This window comes from Oncorhynchus mykiss, chromosome 13, assembly GCF_057628025.1.
Source record: "Oncorhynchus mykiss isolate SJ-2025 chromosome 13, ASM5762802v1, whole genome shotgun sequence".
Lineage (NCBI taxonomy): Eukaryota > Metazoa > Chordata > Actinopteri > Salmoniformes > Salmonidae > Oncorhynchus > Oncorhynchus mykiss.
The window spans coordinates 34,637,129-34,653,292 of record NC_143034.1 but is presented as its reverse complement, the minus strand read 5'-3'; the positions used below and the strand labels follow the sequence as shown (position 1 = coordinate 34,653,292).

Below are 16,164 nucleotides of genomic sequence, written 5' to 3'. Positions count from 1 at the left end.
GTGAACGGTTAGAAAATAATATGTCATGTTTCACTCGTACCTCAGCCAGCATTGTGAATGGTGTCTGAGGTGGTGACATACTAGACCATGGCAGTAAATATAATACTTAGTTGTTTTTAGTCATGCATGAAAGGTCTGTGGTGCTTCTGTGGTTATAAATTACTGACCTTGGAATACATTTCTGGCCATGCTGGCAGGGTCTGAATCAAACCCAATGTCCACCTGGTACACTGACAGGGTCTGAATCAAACCCAATGTCCACCTGGTACACTGGCAGGGTCTGAATCAAACCCAATGTCCACCTGGTACACTGGCAGGGTCTGAATCAAACCCAATGTCCACCTGGTACACTGGCAGGGTCTGAATCAAACCCAATGTCCACCTGGTACACTGGCAAGATCTGAATCAAACCCAATGACCATCTGGTACACTGACAGGGTCTGGATCAAACCCAATGACCACCTGGCACACTGACAGGGTCTGAATCAAACCCAATGACCACCTGGCACACTGACAGGGTCTGAATCAAACCCAATGACCACCTGGCACACTGACAGGGTCTGAATCCTACCCAATGTTAAGGGGAGGGAAGATTGGTCAAGAGGGTGATGATTATTGTTGTTCTACTGCCTGATTGTTATGCAACAGCACTGTTTACAAAAGCTTTGTTAATGAACAAGGCCCACACACTGTTTACAAAAGCTTTGTTAAATCAGCACAACAGTTTTCAGCTGTGCTAACATAATTGCAAAAGAGTTTTCTACTGATCAATTAATCTTTTAAAATTATCATCTTGGAATAACTAACACAACGTGCCATTGGAACACAGGAGTGATGGTTGCTGATAATGGGCCTCTGTATGCCTATGTAGATATTCCATAAAAAATATGTTGTTTCCAGCTACAATAGTCATTTACAACATTAACAATGTCTACACTGTATTTCTGATCAATTTGATGTTATTTTAATGAACAAAAAAATAGATTTTCTTTCAAAAACAAGGACACTTCTTACGGACCCCAAACTTTTGTTACACAATGTAGGAGCAGTATAGACCTAGTCTTTTCATTATATACATCTACATGACGTATGTATTGCCTGGTTCACCAACTACTTCTCTGATAGAGTTCAGTGTGTCAAATAATTCTTTGGACACTCTGTTAACAACCCTCCAGACGAGCTTCAATGCCATATAACTCTCCTTCCGTGGCCTCCAATTGCTCTTAAATACAAGTAAAACTAAATGCATGTTCTTCAACCGATCGGTGACTGCACCTGCCCGCCCGTCCAGCATCACTACTCTGGACGGCTCTGACTTAGAATACGTGGATAACTACAAATACCTAGGTGTCTGGCTAGACTGTAAACTCCTTCCAGACTCACATCAAACATCTCCAATCCAAAGTTAAATCTAGAATTGGCTTCCTATTTCTCAACAATGCATCCTTCACTCATGCTGCCAAACATACCCTTGTAAAACTGACCATCCTACTGATCCTCGACTTCGGCGATGTCATTTACAAAATAGTTTTGTCACCAAAGCCCCATATACTACCCACCATTGCGACCTGTACGCTCTCGTTGGCTGGCCCTCGCTTCATACTCGTCGCCAAACCCACTGGCTCCAGGTCATCTACAAGACCCTGCTAGGTAAAGTACCCCCTTATCTCAGTTCGCTGGTCACCATAGCAGCACCCACCTGTAGCACGCACTCCAGCAGGTATATCTCTCTGGTCACCCCCAAAACTAATTCTCTCTTTCCAGTTCTCTGCTGCCAATGACTGGCAAAAACAACAAAAATCTCTGAAACTGGAAACACTGTTCTCCCTCACTAGCTTTAAGCACCAGCTGTCAGAGCAGCTCACAGATTACTGCACCTGTACATAGCCCATCTGCACCTGTACATAGCCCATCTGCACCTGTACATAGCCCATCTGCACCTGTACATAGCCCATCTGCACCTGTACATAGCCCATCTATAATTTAGCCCAAACAACTACCCCTACTGTATTAATTTATTTTGCTCCCCATTATTTTTATTTCTACTTTGCACATTCATCCACTGCAAATCTACCATTCCAGTGTTTTACTTGCTATATTGTATTTACTTTACCACCATGGCCTTTTTTTACCTTTACCTCCCTTATCTCACCTCATTTGCTCACATCGTATATAGACTTATTTTTCTACTGTATTATTGACTGTATGTTTGTTTTACTCCATGTTGTATGTGTCGAACTGCTTTGCTTTATCTTGGCCAGGTCGCAATTGTAAATGAGATCTTGTTCTCAACTTGCCGACCTGGTTAAATAAAGGTGAAATAAATCAAATTTTAAAAAATTCTATAGATCCGACATGATGTATTGTTACACCATGTAGGAGCAGTATAGACCTAGTATGTTCATTATATACATCTACATGGTGTATTGTTACACCATGTAGGAGCAGTATAGACCTAGTCTGTTCATTATATACATATACATGATGTATTGTTACACCATGTAGGAGCGGTATAGACTGACAGTTGCTGGCTACTTATTTAGATTTAGTTTGACTTAATGAAACTGCCTTAAATCTGCTGTAGTAAAAAAAAAATATTCGCACTAATCAATCAGCACATTCAGGTCTTTCTATGTTTCAATATAATAGTATTATTTAATTAAATCCATTTAAAATAATCTTTGTCTGAAAATAAAATATGATCCTCAACTGCGTTTCCCCTCCAGTCAGCAGACGGCGATGTGAGTCTTTCTGGCGACGCTGCCAGCGTGACGAATAATCTAGTGGACGGTTCTTCAGAAACAGCTCATCAACCACCTCGGTAGCTTGTTAGCCAACATAGCCGAAAGATTCAAGCTATTTATACGCTTTCGGTGTATATTAGCTGCTGTGTTTTAGACACACATCTGTCGTATCTACTTGTTAACCTATTTAATTTCATATTACGTTATTTTGTATTAGTCAGCTATAGTAGCTGGCTGGTTAAGTTAGCACTAGCCTAGTCGCTAATGATAGCTAGCTAACGTCCCCGAACATGAGCTCCCTAAACTACTCCCCTCCTGTTAAAGAAGAGGAGGTCTGCTGGACGGAGGAAGAAGCTCTGGGGCTGAACATTGTTGTGAAAGATGAGAAGGAAGAGGAGGATGTTACAGTAAAACAACAAGTGGAGGGTGAGGCTGTTACAGTGAAAGAAGAAGAGAAAGACGTTTCAGTGAAAGAAGAGGAAGAGAAAGAGGAGGAAGACGCGTTCAGAGTGAAAGAGGAGGAGGATGTTACAGTAAAAGAAGAGGAAGAGGAGGATGCAGTTTTTGGAGTGAAAGAGGAAGGGGCGATTACTGTCACATTGGAAGATGAAGAGGTGGAGATTGGAGATCTAATTAACACAAGTAAGTACCGACTTAAATGTGTTTTTTCACTTTGGATATTCGGAGTTTGCTCGTCAATACCTCTTCAACGGAGGGCCCTGGGATGATGACTGATATGTCTAGAGTCAGACAACGTAGAGAGCAAGCCACCCCTTGTTTTATCCTTTCCGTTTCCAAAAAGTCAAACTTAACATATATTTGAGAAGGGTCTATCTGCTGACCGCAGACTGGGGGGCACGGCATGTAGTGATTTTCGTGTAGTGATGATTTACTACACACCGTGCCCCCCAATAGTGCCATGTGAGAGTTGGGTTGGCTACACCAAAGATTATGGATATACTGACAAGATGATTCTCCGCTCTAACAAGGGGAGTCTTTGTCTTCACAGTGGCCATGCGGGTTGTCTAGCTCCCACCTATCCTTTCTTTGGATTGGTGGATACATCTTATTATTGTAATCTATTGTTTATATTATATGAGGGTTGTTGACGTCAACAACGTCAACGTATTCAATGGAGAGAGATGCTAAGCTACTAGCATGAATATGCATATCGATCTGGAGACAACTCCTGTAGTGTTTTTATCAAAGTTGTCGGTATGTCACGTGTCCACATAACTTAAGCTTTACGAAACTTCTGTTGGATTAAGTAAACCTCATGTAGCAATTAAGCCATTCATTTTGTTGTTGACCAAATTCGACACTTTCCACATTGGGTTGATAATTGTTTCCACTTGGATCTGCTGTAACCTACTGGCATGACCTAGAGAGAGTTACAACCTACTGTAACCTACTGGCATGACCTAGGGAGATATAACCTACTGTAACCTACTGGCATGACATAGGGAGATACAACCCACTGTAGCCTACTGGTGTAACAGTATAACTTTAGACCGTCGCCTCACCCATACCCGGGCGCGAACCAGGGACCCTCTGCACACATCAACAACAGTCACCCACGAAGCATCACCCATCACTCCACAAAAGCCGCGGCCAATGCAGAGCAAGGGGAACTACTACTTCAAGGTCTCAGAGCAAGTGACGTCACCGATTGAAACGCTATTTAGTGCGCACCACTGCTAACTAAGCTAGCCGTTTCACATCCGTTACACTGGCATGACCTAGAGAGATACAACCTACTGTAACCTACTGGCATGACCTAGAGAGATACAATCTACTGTAACCTACTGGCATGACCTAGAGAGATGTAACCTACTGGCATGACCTAGAGAGATACAACCTACTGTAACCTACTGGAATGACCTAGAGAGATACAACCTACTGTAGCCTACTGGCTTGACCTAGAGAGATACAACCTACTGTAGCCTACTGGCATGACCTAGAGAGATATAACCTACTGGCATGACCTAGAGAGATACAACCTACTGTAACCTACTGGCATGACCTAGAGAGTTACAACCTACTGTAACCTACTGGCATGACCTAGAGAGTTACAACCAATGGTATGCAAGCATTTCTAAACTTTTTTCTCACTTTTATGGGGTATTGTCTGACGATTGCTTAATTTTTTTTAAATGGAACATTTCTCTATTTAATCTATTTTAGAATAAGGCTGTAACGTAACAAAATGTGTAAAAAGGGAAGGGGTCTGAATGCATGTATGTTGTATGTTTTAGGGCTGTCCCAGATTTTTTTTTTAAATAGTATTTTCTTTCTACCAAATGAATGGTTGAAATTTTATGATGTGTATTTTTTTTCATATAGACACACCCCATGTGTTTAATAACATCAACTGTATATGCAGAACTTGAACTGAACTGATGCTTTAAGCGTTTGATTAAATAATTAAGACACACAGATCACTTGAGGAAGCCAGAGATCAATTTAACCAGAAGAAAATAACCAATTCCCAACCTGCTGCTGGCCTGAGGTTATGCTCGTGAAGTTTCCAGTAAAATCGGCAAACTTTTTCCATTTCCATTTGGAGAGCCAATCTATCTTACCATTTCTACCAATCTGCGTGCCAGTTATGAATGAGTTACAACACCTGTTTGGCCCCGCCACTTCCTGGATCGGTGAAGAGCGGTGTTAAATTGAAGTCTCACGCTCATCACCTGTGGAAGGCGGGGCTTCCAGCGAGGCATGGATTTAATAGTATGTTGTACCTAGTTTCCCTCCTTCAGGGAACAGTAGTTATAGTCATAACGTTAAGCTTGTCATATGATGAACTTCAACTTAAATACTGGATCTTGCTGTCGGACAGTTTTTTGTATTCAGATCTCTGAAATGCTCTCTACCTACGTAACATTTAGTGGCTCCTTATGGGAAAACAGTTTTCATGCGCACAGAAATCCTAAATCATTTCAGAGTTTGCTAAATCCAATGGTTCTAACCGAGTGTCACCTTAACTTTATTGACAAAAGTTATGGGTCCTGCAGTTTCTCTATGTTGTTGTTAGGTGAAGTTATGGGTCCTACAGTAGGTCTATGTTGTTGTTAGGTGAAGTTATGGGTCCTACAGTAGGTCTATGGTATTTGTATAACTAGTGGTTTCTGTAGGACCCATAACTTAATCTATGTTATTGTTATTGTATTCACACCAATAATACTTTTCAATACTTTGTAGAATCACCTTTTGTAAATGACATCGCCGAAGTCAAGGATTGGTAGGACAGTCAGTTTTACGAGGGTATGTTTGGCAGAAACCCAGAATTTGTGAGAAACTGGTTGAAATGAAGGCCAGCTACGATTGTCAGAAAATCTATTTTCGAGAGCGCGCTAGCCTGTTCATTTTATACTGGCTTCTCACGCACACACATTCACACAAACATACTCACACACAATCACACAAACATACTCACACACAATCACACTAACATTAGCACAACATGTCCACAACAAGTGGGTGGGGTGGGGTTATATCCTTCCTGTTTGGCCCTGTCCGGGGGTGTCCTCGGATGGGGCCACAGTGTCTCCTGACCCCTCCTGTCTCAGCCTCCAGTATTTATGCTGCAGTAGTTTGTGTAGGGGGGCTAGGGTCAGTTTGTTATATCTGGAGTACTTCTCCTGTCCTATTCGGTGTCCTGTGTGAATTTAAGTGTGCTCTCTCTCTTTCTCTCTTTCTTTCTCTCTCTCGGAGGAGGACCTGAGCCCTAGGACCATGCCTCAGGACTACCCGACATGATGACTCCTTGCTGTCCCCAGTCCACCTGGCCGTGCTGCTGCTCCAGTTTCAACTGTTCTGCCTTATTATTATTGAACCATGCTGGTCATTTATGAACATTTGAACATCTTGGCCATGTTCTGTTATAATCTCCACCTGGCACAGCCAGAAGAGGACTGGCCACCCCACATAGCCTGGTTCCTCTCTAGGTTTCTTCCTAGGTTTTGGCCTTTCTAGGGAGTTTTTCCTAGCCACTGTGCTTCTACACCTGCATTGCTTGCTGTTTGGGGTTTTAGGCTGGGTTTCTGTACAGCACTTTGAGATATCAGCTGATGTACGAAGGGCTATATAAATAAATTTAGAAAGGCAGGGCAGGATGGATATAGGTCTGCAACAGTTTGGGTGTAGAGTGTCACCCGCTTTGAAGAGGGGGATGACCGCGGCAGCTTTCCAATCTTTGGGAATCTCAGACGATACGAAAGAGAGGTTGAACAGACCAGGTGGAAAGCAAGGCCAGCCGTAGAGAGATGCTTATTGAAATTCTCTATTGTCGTGGATTTATCAGTTTCCTAGCCTCAGTGCAGTGGGCAGCTGGGATGAGGTGCTCTTATTCTCCATGGACTTTACAGTGTCCCAAAACTTTTTGGAATTAGTGCTGCAGGATGCATATTTCTGTTTGAAAAAGCTAGCCTTTGCTTTCCTAACTGACTGTGTGTATTGGTTTCTGACTTCCCTGAAAGTTTCATATCGCGGGGATATTCGATGCTAGTGCAGTACGCCACAGGGTGTTTTTGTGCTGGTCGAGGGAAGTCAGGTCTGGAGTGAACCAAGGCGTCAGACGTCAATTGTTGTACAACATCATGGCTACCGTGTTGGCATCACCTTTTACAGTTTCTGCTGTTGTGGGCCTTTAACCGTCTGACTTGTTGTTCACACAGGAGAGATACGGGACTACCGTGGATCCTCTGAGGAGCCTCAACAACAACATGATGATGAAGAGGCAGAGAAGAGTCTCTCCACATCAGAACACCTCAAGAAACACCAGCGGAGACCCACAGGAAAGAAATCTCACTACTGCTCTGACTGTGGGAAACGTTGCAGAACTTCATCAGAACTTAAAATACACCAGCGAGTACACACAGGAGAGAAGCCTTATAGCTGTAATCAATGTGGGAAGAGTTTTACGACATCTAGCCATCTGATTGTACACCAGAGAACACACACAGGAGAGAAATCTTATAGCTGTGATCAATGTGGGAAGAGTTTTATTACATCTAGCATTCTGACTCGACACAAGAGAACACACACAGGAGAGAAACCTTATAGCTGTGACCAATGTGGGAAGAGTTTTATTACATCTGGCATTCTGACTCGACACCATAGAACACACACAGGAGAGAAACCTTATAGCTGTGACCAATGTGGGAAGAGTTTTAATACATCTAGCATTCTGACTCGACACCATAGAACACACACAGGAGAGAAATCGTATAGCTGTGATCAATGTGGGAAGAGTTTTGTTCGATCTGGCAATCTGACAGTACACCAGAGAACACACACAGGAGAGAGACCGTATAGCTGTGGTCAATGTGGGATGAGTTATGTTCGATCTGACCATCTGACAGTACACCAGAGAACACACACAGGAGAGAAACCTTATAGCTGTGACCAATGTGGGAAGAGTTTTAATACATCTAGCATTCTGACTAGACACCAGAGAACACACACAGGAGAGAACCCTTATGGCTGTGATCCATGTGGGAAGGGTTTTACTACATCTTGCTAGTTGTATTTACACAGGAGAGAAATCTTATGGCTGTGATCAATGTGGGAAGAGTTTTACAACATCTTGCCAGCTGACTTTAAACCAGAGGACACACACAGGAGAGAGATCTTATAGCTGTGACCAGAGATACTCTGATAAAAGATCTCCGATCAATCATCAGAAAATAAATACATGAAGGAGTTGTTTCATGATATCAATGAAGTAATGTCACAATGTAGAATGTTTTGCCATTGTAGTAGGAGTATTCTAATGATGTCACAATGTAGAACCCTAACCCTTTGTCCCCTGTTCTATTGATTTCAACATGATATAGATATTAGCCTCAGGGGATAAATCCAGGCTCTGAATTGGAAGAGTTACTATTTATCTGATTTAACAAAAAGTGACTAACAAATAAGTTGTTACACTTAACATGTTGGTGACCCACTTGAATCAAATTGCACCACTTCAAAATGTAGCTGGCTGTTTTCTACAAGTTGTCCTCTAACCAGTGATGTACACATTATTCCCATATTCCGTGTGGTTTTTGAGCTGTTAGTTTTAACAGGACGTGCAACCTCATCTCCCTCCTGCTGCACAATTGATTTAAAAATTATATCGATGAGTGATGACAAATAAGTGTTGCGTTCTTTTATTTAACTTCCAAATGTAGCTGACTGTCTTCTGCATGTTGTCCTCTAATCAGTGAGGTGAAAGATATCTCCCATTTCCATGTGTTTTTATAGTTATGTTAGTTTCAACATCACGTACAACCTGATTTCCCCCCTAATCGATGTCAGTGATGTATTACTATTTGTCAAAACAACAGCGTTTTTGGTGCTTATGCAGTTTATAAGGTGCTTGTTTAAGAAAATACTTCATATGATTATTGTGGCAGATGTTTGTGTATATAGAACATTTTATCTTTAAGATTTCAAGTTATCACAAACTTTCTCTGCATTTGGATTATTGATTTGGACACGTTAAAACTGTGACATTGGGGCTATCCCACCTAGGAAAATGTCGTTGAAAATAAGACTTTGCCCGACGTACAATATACGTTTGGTATTAGTTGAAAGTGAAAGTTGAAAAGAAAACAATTTAATTTCAACAGCCTATACACATGGTCGCAGTGTAATAAATTGGTCTATAATCAATTGTATGAACAGTCCTACAACATTCAAGTGCTAAATGTCTTCATTTCACAACTGAAGAAGCATGATTCAAATCGCCTCATATTTCTCTGGGCTCGAACCCAGAGTCTGGTGGCACAGCTAACACTGCATCGCAGGAGGCTGTGCACCACCCAGGAGGCTGGAAGTTGTTTTCTGTTGTTTTCTCTTGTCAAACAGAAATATAGGATAAAGTTGTTGTCTTTAGGGGGAAGGTGTTACAGGCTTTGGTTTTTCCATTTATGTTTTGAGGTTGGAGGTTAGCAGGTAGGAAAGGAGGATACCTTGTTCAATTGAAATGTGTCTTCAGTGCACTGATTGGTGTCACCTTGTTAGTCAGTATGTGTTACACCTGTGCTGGCTTATACATCTCATTAGTGGGGAGGCGTTTCACTTGAGCTGGTCCAGGTTCTATTTAAGAGTGTCTGGCCCAGTGGTCTAGTTGTCTTGATAGATGTGGAGAGTCAACACCTTTAGTTGATCCACCTTTTTGGTTAAAGATGTTTTCATTTCAGGTTGAAGCTTCTTTCTGAAGAGAGCTTTTTTTGAAGAAAAAAATGAATACAAACAAGCAAACCTGGTTGGTTCCGGGGATTGGTATAGCAAATACCGTAAGATTTTCATGGACTGAAAAGGAGATGGAACCTTGGGGCAGGGAAACTTTTGGAAGGACCATATTGATGGGATGCCTCAGGATAGAGGTGAAGGAAGTACTCTGCCTTCAAGGCAACCCAAATGAAAAGGGTTTTGATGTGACGTTTCACAAGCAAGAGAAACATGATGATGTATTGAAGATGGCAAAGGAAGCGGAAAGAAAAGGACCCCTGTGCCATTATGCGGTGACCAGCCTGGCAAAGAACAACTTCAGGGTGGTCACCGTAAACATGTACAATCCGCACGTGAAGGATGAAGAAGTGAGGGCCTTTCTGGGGAGATACATGGACAATGTCTCCTCAGCGAGGTACCTCAGGGACTCCCTGGGTTTCTGGAACGGGAGGAGAGGGTTCCAGGCGTTACTCAGGGAGTCCCCGAAGAGTGTGGATGGCTACCTCCATCCTCCGGCGATGTTCTCCCTGGGGGCTGACAGGGAACACTCTACTATGCACGTCAGCCCCCGTTCTGCAGGCGTTGTATGGCCTACGGCCATATCCTGGCCTCGTGCAGCGCCAAGAAATGTCGTTTTTGTGGGTCGGAAGAACACGAGGCCAAGGAGTGTGACGAGCCCAAGGCTTGCCACGGGTGTGGCTCAAGAGCACACCTGTGGCGTGATTGCCCGGCTCGTCACCGGTCATACGCGTCTGCAGCTGGGGGGGGGGGGCGGGTGATGGGGGGAGGAAAGAAAGGACGCGTGCGGATTGCATGGATGGCACAGGGGAAAAGACGGCGCAGGAAGAAGATGGGAAGAAGGATGAGGTGGGAAGAAAGAGGCGAGGAGAAGAAAAGAATGGAACAGAAGGAGAGAAGAAAAAGGGGACGGAAGAAGGTGGAGGAGCTGAGCAGAGGGAGAAGGGGACAGTGGTACGAGAAGGAGTGGAAGAGGGAACGGGGACAGTGACGGAGAAGGAGGGAGGAGTGGAGGTGGGAGGGGGGGAGATGGGGGGAAGGAGTGGGGGGACAGCCTGCCAGGCTTCCTCGAGGTCGAAATGAGGGATTTGGTGGAGGGGTTAGTGGGGATGGGACGTTGTGTCTCCCCGCTACCTCCTTCACCAAAGAAGAAAGGGATAAAGAGGGGGAGCTTGGCAGGAAGTGAGAGGGAGGGGGGTGTGGAGGGGGAGGGGGGGGGTTAAGAGAGTGGCGGGGGGGGGAGGGGAGGGTAATTTGTTCTCCCGGTTTGCCTCAGCCCCTTGCATTTTAGTGGATGACTCCAGTGAGGGGTCGGTGGGTTGTTTGCTAGAGGGATCCCAACTCCTGTTTGGGGAGATGGGGTCCCCTATATGCAGCCCCGAGGCAAACAGGGAGGGGGGGATGGTGGGTGGGGAGGGAGGACCCAACACACTGCCTGGATCATGGGTTGGGATGGAGGACGGGGGGGCGTCAGGAGAGGAGAGGACGTCCCCGCCGGTGGAGATGGACCAGGGGAGCATCGGGTGAGTCTCCTAGTTTTTCTTTGGGTTTTGGGGTTTTTATTTTCTGTAAATAATTAAATGAATAGTTCTGTTTCTTTTTTTAGTCTAAATGTTAGGGGGTTAAGGGATAATGTTAAAAGGAGGGCGGTTTTTTGTTATTTAGAGGGTGTGGGGTTTGATTTCTGTTTTTTACAGGAGGCTCACCTGAGGGATGGTGGGGATGTGTGTAGATTTAAGAGGGAGTGGGATAAGGGGGAATCTTTTTGGGGCATAGGAGGGGTGCACTCAACAGGAGTAGGGATTTTGTGTGGGCATAGAGAGGTTAAAATAGAGAACACTTTTGTAATAATGCAGGGTAGAGTTTTGGGGATAGATGTTAAGTTTAGAGAAGCTAGATATAGGTTAATTGGGGTGTATGGGCCACAGGTGGCGGCAGACAGGAGGGAGATGGTGGACTGTCTGGCGCCCCTGTGTGTTACAAACAGGCACTTGGTGATAGGAGGAGACTTTAATATAGATTTAGGGTTAGGCGGTGATAGCAGTGCAGGTGCCATCTCTGGGCTAATGGCTTGCCATGGTCTGGTTGATGGTGGCCTGCACACTACTCCGGCAATGGTCGGTCCTACATGGCGCAACTCCAGGGGGGTTGCGCGGAGGCTCGACTACATTTTTGTATCCAGGTCTTTGGGTCAGTTGTCTGGGCGGCTGTTGCCTGTTTTCTTCACGGATCACGACGGGGTGTTCCTGCAGGTGGGGACGCCAGTCTGCCTCTTCGGTAGGGGGTACTGGAAGTTAGATCGGGATATACTGGAGGAGCAGGCTTTCGTTGATGCATTTTTTTGTTTCTTTCGGAGGCTTGACGGCCTCCGGTCCATATGCGAGGGGGTGTTAGAGTGGTGGGATTTAGTCAAGGGGAGGATAAGGGCTTTTATAATAGGATATTGTAGAAGGAAAAAAAGGGAGGAAAGGAGGGAGGTGGATCGTATCCAAAGGTTAATTGAACTCGAGTACGAGGCAGGCAACCTCGGCGGGTCGATTGACTGGGAGAGATTCACAGCCCTAAAGGCGTGGCGTGGTGTGCTGTCACTTCTTTATAAGAAGGGGGAAGCAACTGACCTTGGCAACTGGCGGCCATTGACCATGCTGTGCGTAGATTACAAGATTCTTGCAAAGGTTTTAGCAGACCGGTTGCGCACAGCCCTTCCCTACGTCGTCCACGAGGATCAGACGTGCGGGGTAGAGGGCCGCTCTATAAGATGGAACCTACAGTTGATCAGGGATTCCATCGCTTGGGTTGAAGATAGAGGGCTGCCTTTAATGGTAGCAGCGCTAGATCAGGCGAAAGCTTTTGATCGCGTGAATAGATATTTTCTATTCAGGGTGTTAGGTAGATTAGGATTTGGGGAGAAGTTTATAGGATGGATCCGTACTTTATATGTCGGAGCGGGGTGTCGAGTTAGTGTAAATAGTCACTTAGGTGACGTTTTTGACCTCTCGCCTGGGGTCAGGCAGGGATGCCCACTCTCGGCTCTCCTCTTCGTTCTGTACATGGAGCCTCTGGGGGCTGCCATTAGGGCAGACACAGGGGTGGAAGGCTTGTTGATCCCTGGAAGCGGTGGGCTGCGTGTTAAGATGACGCAGTACGCCGACGACACTTCCTTGCTGTTGTGCAAGGACTTGTGCCTGACAAGGTCCCTTGCCATCTTTGGGGATTTCACCCGAGCGTCGGGAGCAGTTCTGAACCATGCAAAGTCTTCCGTCAAGTTTTTCGGAAGATGGCGCGGTAGAACGGATGTGCCTGGGGGGTTATCTCTCTGTGAAGGGGCCCTGAGGATTCTCGGGGTTCATTTTGAGACCTCCGGCTCAGCGACGCTAAACTGGAACATGCGTATCGCAGTGGTACAGAGGAAGCTAGCAATGTGGAAGGCTAGGTATTTGTCTTTTATGGGCAAAGTCCTGGTCCTAAAGGTGGATGTGTTGCCGTCTCTTTTGTATGTGGCATACATCTATCCATTGCCGGCTTGTCTGAGGAGGACTCTAGTGAGGCTTGTGTTTCAGTTTATGTGGAGTGGCAGGTGCGAGTGGGTCGCCAGGGCACGCATGATCTGTCCCATCGGGGAGGGAGGTAGGGGGGTACCACATTTCCCCCTCAAGCTGGACGCCATTTTTGTTTCTTTCTTGTTGACGGAGCTTGCTCGTCCGGTTATACACCCGTCCGGTTACCTCCTGCTGATGTTCTTCTCGTTTAAGGCGAGAAGCGTAATGGTGTAGTCTAACGCGGGTCCTCGGGCGGAACAGCTGCCGTGGCATTTTGGCCATGCGGCCAAGTGGCTGCGTGCGCACCCCGAGGTTGAAGTTGCCCGAGTAGGTTTAGACCACAGGCACCTGTACGAGGAGGTCAGGCAGGCAGGGAGTCCTGCGCCTGTAGCGGGCATCTCGTCAGTGGTCTGGGAGGGAGTGCAGGCGCGGGGCCTGGACAACAGGCTCAAGGACCTGAATTGGTTGGGCCTCCATAAGTGCTTGCCGGTACGTGCCATCTTGTACCGGTATAGTTTGGTGCAATCCCCCACCTGTCCAAGATCCTCTTGTGGCAGGGAGGAGACTGTGCGCCATGCCTTCTGGGACTGTGCCTTTGCCGGACTAGTCTGGGCTAGGGCACGGGTAATGCTAGGTGTGGTTAGGAGTGATTTTGTTTTGACATGGGCTAGGCTAGAGAGAGGCGTAGGGAGAGCAAAGGGAACGGATAGGGACAGGTTTCTGCTGTGGCTTCTCATGAGTCTCTTTAAAAAGGGACTGTGGGAAGCCGGGCAGAATTTAGTCAAGACAGGGAGAGATTGTGGGGTGGAAGGGATAGTGAGAAGGGTGGAAGGTAATTTGAGGGGGAAGATGAAGAGGGAGGAGAGGAAGTGGGGGAAGCATGCGGCACGGGAGAGGTGGAAAGGGGGTTTAGGGCTGGGAGTGTTAGAGTGAGTTTGGTAAGGGGATAGATTAGGGAAGGGGAGATAGAGAAAGGGTTAGGTATTGGTTAGGTATGACGGGGAGGGACGATGCTCCCCTGAGGTTTGTTTTTGTTTGATGTTTTTGTAAATATAATTAATTAAGAATGAATGAGAATTATGATTTTGTAATAGTATGAATGGTATTGATTGTAATAAATTATTTTAACCACCACCTTTTTGATTTACTTCCTGTCTTTAAGTTTGGTGTGTGTTTTCCTTATGTTTGCCTCTTCTTGGGAAGATTTAGTGGGTCTCATGGTGAGTGTCTTTTAGGTCCCAGTTGTTGTTACTAGTCGATTTTCAGTGGACACCCCCATAGTGTCTATCAGAGCCCCTCCTAAAAAACAAGCTTGTATTTTGGGTTGGATATTGCATCCAATTCATATTTTAATCAATGGCATTTCCTTAGACTGTTCATTAGTCTTTCAGTTGTTTTTCTTCTGTTAATTTTCATTGTTTTTTTCCTACGAAGCCATTATGTTGCATCCATGTCTGAAATGTGCTGTATAAATAAAGCTTGATTTTAACATATTGTAAAACAAATGAACCCAATGACCGACCAATCAACAGACTCTTGGTCCCTCTTAGTATCCCCCTTGTCCCTTTGAACTAGACCAGGTACTGTGTTACAGCTGCTCTCTCCTCCTCAATGTCATGAACTAGACCAGGTACTGTGTTACAGCTGCTCTCTCCTCCTCAATGCCATGAACTAGGTCCAAAGCCCTCACGTCCACAGTTTCCCCAACCTAAACTCACTGAGATGAGGTCCAAAGCCCTCTCCTCCACGGTTTCCCAACCTAAACTCACTGAGATGAGGTCCGAAGCCCTCTCCTCCAAATTAAGGCTATTCCATGCGAGAAATTGACAAGAAACTGAAGATCTCGTACAACGTTGTGTACTACTCCCTTCACAGAACAGTGCAACCTGGCTCTAACCAGAATAGAAAGAGGCCCCAGTGCACAACTGAGCAAGAGGACAAGTACATTAGTGTCTAATTTGAGAAACAGACACCTCACAAGTTTTCAACTGGCAGCTTTATCAAATAGTAACTGCAAAACACCAGTTTCAATGTCAACAGTGAAGAGGCGACTCCAGGATGTTGGCCTTCTAGGCAGAGTTGCAAAGAAAAATCGATATCTCAGACCGTTTAAAAATATAAAAAAATTAAGATGGGCAAAATAACACAGACATTGGGCAGAGGAAGATTGGAAAAAAGTGTTATGGACAGACAAATCTAAGTTTCAGGTATTTGGATCACAAACAAGAACATTCATGAGATGCAGAAAAAATGACACCTTCTGTCAAGCATGGTGGAGGCAATGTGATGGTCTGGGGGTGCTTTGGTGGTGGTAAAGTAGGAGATTTATACAGTGTAAAAGGCATCTTGAAGAAGGAAGGCTATCACTCCATTTTGCAATGCCATGCCATACCCTGTGGACTGTGCTTAATTGGAGCCAATTTCCCCCTACAACAGGACAATGACCCAAAGCACAGCTCCAAACTATGCAATAACTATTTAGGGAAGAAGCAGTCAGCTGGTATTCTGTCGATAATGGAGTGGTCAGCACAGTCACCGGATCTCAACCCTATTGAGCTGTTGTGGGAGCAGCTTGACCGTATGATACATAAGAAGTGCCAATCAAGCCAATCCAATTTGTGGGAAGTGCTTCAGGAAGC

General features: G+C 45.2%; 1 protein-coding gene and 1 pseudogene across 3 annotated transcripts; both read left to right on the top strand.

Annotated features, from left to right (window-relative positions):
• The first annotated feature begins 2,770 nt into the window (after positions 1-2,770).
• LOC110487376 (uncharacterized) lies at positions 2,771-8,886 on the top strand. 2 transcript variants are annotated; one of them, XM_021559305.3, is made up of 2 exons: positions 2,771-3,386; positions 6,465-8,886. In XM_021559305.3, exons 1-2 carry the CDS (start codon positions 3,035-3,037, stop codon positions 6,476-6,478), a joined length of 366 nt encoding a protein of 121 aa, XP_021414980.1. In that variant the 5' UTR covers positions 2,771-3,034; the 3' UTR covers positions 6,479-8,886. The 2 variants fall into 2 exon arrangements, with proteins under 2 accessions (XP_021414980.1, XP_021414979.1); XM_021559304.3 differs by having other exon boundaries at positions 2,774-3,386; positions 6,462-8,886.
• Positions 7,408-8,886, top strand: LOC149978841 (uncharacterized; annotated as a pseudogene). The gene has a single exon (XR_016485844.1). The product of XR_016485844.1 is annotated as an uncharacterized LOC149978841 (transcript).
• Positions 8,887-16,164: the final 7,278 nt, after the last annotated feature.

Excerpts from the sequence above, each read along its gene's own strand:
- LOC110487376 (XM_021559304.3), top strand. The coding sequence starts at position 3,035 with ATGAGCTCCCTAAACTACTCCCCTCCTGTTAAAGAAGAGGAGGTCTGC.